General features: G+C 45.9%; 1 protein-coding gene across 1 annotated transcript in view; it reads left to right on the plus strand.

Moving 5' to 3' along the window:
- Nucleotides 1–1,426, plus strand: part of LBP (lipopolysaccharide binding protein) — a 31,325-nt gene extending 29,899 nt beyond the window's left edge. Inside the window, exon 15 of the mRNA XM_017859129.1 lies at nucleotides 1,025–1,426. Coding sequence (XP_017714618.1) covers nucleotides 1,025–1,069 — 45 coding nt within the window. The 3' untranslated portion in view covers nucleotides 1,070–1,426. The remainder of the gene's footprint in view (nucleotides 1–1,024) is intronic.
- Nucleotides 1,427–2,752: the final 1,326 nt, after the last annotated feature.

Below are 2,752 nucleotides of genomic sequence, written 5' to 3' on the forward strand. Positions count from 1 at the left end.
TAAGCTTAACTTAAAACTATTTTAATATCAAGTGAAATAGTGAAAAACTATTTTCACTACTCAAACTATGATTCTGACCAAGCATTTTGTGGTCTATCTGTGCTTGCAATTTTCAGGTTATCTTTTGAGGTGAGATGAACTGGGTTGGCAGACTCATTAGCAGGAGGGGGATGCTGCACTGTGCCTGGTACTTTGTTAACATCAGAAAATAATAGTCATTAAAGGGAATGAAGGGCAGGGGGGATGAGTAGGAACCTAGAAACACTGACCAACTGTTCTATCTAAAAAGCAAATGTCCAAAGCCCTTTTGGGCTCTGAAATACAAAATTTCACTTAACTCAACACTTAACTGCTCTTGAGCATTTGTTAAGCAGTCAGACAAATCATTGTTCAAATCAAAGATTGAGTGACAGTTCATATCATCGGCCTCCGTTTTCTTCTCTGTAAAATGGGACGTAACCTAAATGTCTTTGAGCTGTTGTGATGATTAGAGGGTGAGTATGATAGCTTCTAGCTCAATGTTTGACATGTGGAAAGTAATTAGATTTATTATATATTATAACATTCATTAGAATTTTGAGGTCAACTCTGTCCATATGTCTAACTATCTAAAATAAAGGATGGATCCCTGTGGGAAAGAATTGAACTTGGTCTTTGGTTCCGAATTCCTGCCCCTCTGGGTGATGGAAACATAAGAAAAGCAGGAGAGTACACCCTAGCAGTTCACAATTTTTCGTTATTTGCCAAGGAGAGAAAATTTAGGTGACACAAAGGACACTTAGAGGCCTTTCAGGCAGCAGCAGCTCGGGGAACGACAGATCGATCTCTACCTTGGAGAAGGCAGCTGGGAAAAGCTGTGCTTTATGGAGAGCTTGGGGACTGAGGCACACTCGCGATTTATGCACTGACCTGGATTCTAGCAGAGCTTATGTTTCAGAAGACGTGGGCGCCCTTTCAATCACAGATGCATCTTTTTGGAGTAGAGGATGCTCTTTACCATCCTGTCCTGTCCTATTTTTCCTAGGACTTCCTGTTCTTGGGTGCCAACGTCCAATACATGAGAGTTTGAGGACAAGAAAGATGAAGCTTGGAGGCCACATCTGGATCTGTATGTTGCATTTCCAGCTGTGCAGCACGTCTCAGAGATTCTTGAAGAATGAAGACGTTTCTGCTCTCGGCTCCGGGGGTGAGGTCTGCCTGGCCTCTGCCTCCACCCTCCTCCTCTTCACCAGGTGCATGCATGCTGTCTCTGAGTCTGGACTTTGCTTTCCCCTCCAGGAGGGACCACCCTCCCCAACTGGCCTGGGATGTCTTTACAAGCAGGCACCGTAATTTTTTTTTTTTTTTTTTTTTTGCCATCTGATCCCCATGCCTAGCAGAGTGCTGGCACTTAGTAGGTCCTCAATAAATATTTATTAGATGATGAGATGATGGAATCACCCAGCAGGCCTCATCACTGCTCACTGCCTGCCCTCTTCTGACCTCAGGGGTCTTTGGATAGTCAACCCCATCTATGGTCTCCAAGGCCCCTTTCTCATCGCCGCTGCCGTGGGAGCCTCAGTGAGAGAAGCGGGGATTCTGTACATCACTTAGCCCTGGACCTGGCATCAGTGCTCGTCTCTAAGGCCCTTGTCCTGTCTCAGGCAGGGGCTCACTTCAACATCGCTCCCTCCCTCATTTCTCGCCTGCTACAGCCAGGGGAGCCAATGATCTCCTGGAGCAAAAACTCAGCCTCCCGCTGCTTTCCCCCCATTGAAGCAGGTGTAAATTAGGAGGAAATGGATCTAAGTTTTTGGTCCAACCCCAATAAAAAGCTCATCCAACTGTTGTTTATGAGCCCCAAGCCTGGAGAGAGAGGCCATGATTTCTAATTACTGAACAATGAGCGTTTGATCAGACTAATAAAGAGTCGTTTCCAAGTTATGTAGTTGGGCTCCCAGGGACTGGGAGTCAGAAGACTCGTTTGATAATTTTTTTATTGTGTTAATGAGCAGATGGATGGAGCTTCAGGCTAGCAGATAATTCACAGGGAATAGTCCCATTTACCCTGTGTGTGACAGAGATGTGTTCCAAGATGGGACAATGTGTTGTCACCCAGCTGGTGGCAGGGTAAGCTGTGGCTTCGTGTCCTCTCTCCTCTCTACTTTTGTTCATTTGTTTTCCACCATTGTCCATCCCTATGGCTGACTGGTGAAGGACACAGGCTTCAGCCAGTACTAGCCGTGTGGCCTTGGGAAGGTCACTTTCCCCCTGGGGTCCTTATCTATGAAATGATGATGATGATTATAGTAGTCACTTTCTGGGACTGCTATAATGACTGTATTGGGTAATCCATGTGGAAGGATTTATTTAGCCACAATGGGGATTCCATATTTATTGGCTCGGTGTGCTTACTAAGCACTTCCTATTTGCCAGGCTTTGGGGTCCTCATGGGGAGAAATACATGCAGCACAGGCTCCATTCCTGTTCCTGCTTTTAAGAGTGATACTTAGGTATGCCGAAAAGAGCCAGTATTGATTCCAGCCTACCTGTTTTGGGTCCCTTGGCAAGATATCTCCAAGCCTCAGTGTCCTCTCCTGTCAAATGAGGCTGGAAAGAGCTCCCAGCAGGATTACTTTGGAACTTGATGGATTCACGTTAAGCTTCCGTGGGTGCCCAGGGAATAACCAGGTGGTGGTCAATGGATGACACAATTAGATCACCTGTCATACTTTGGTGTCCCCAGAAGCAGACCCTGAAACAAAGAGGTGAG

Source organism: Rhinopithecus bieti, unplaced genomic scaffold (assembly GCF_001698545.2).
Source record: "Rhinopithecus bieti isolate Rb0 unplaced genomic scaffold, ASM169854v2 scaffold_38981, whole genome shotgun sequence".
NCBI classification, from domain to species: domain Eukaryota; kingdom Metazoa; phylum Chordata; class Mammalia; order Primates; family Cercopithecidae; genus Rhinopithecus; species Rhinopithecus bieti.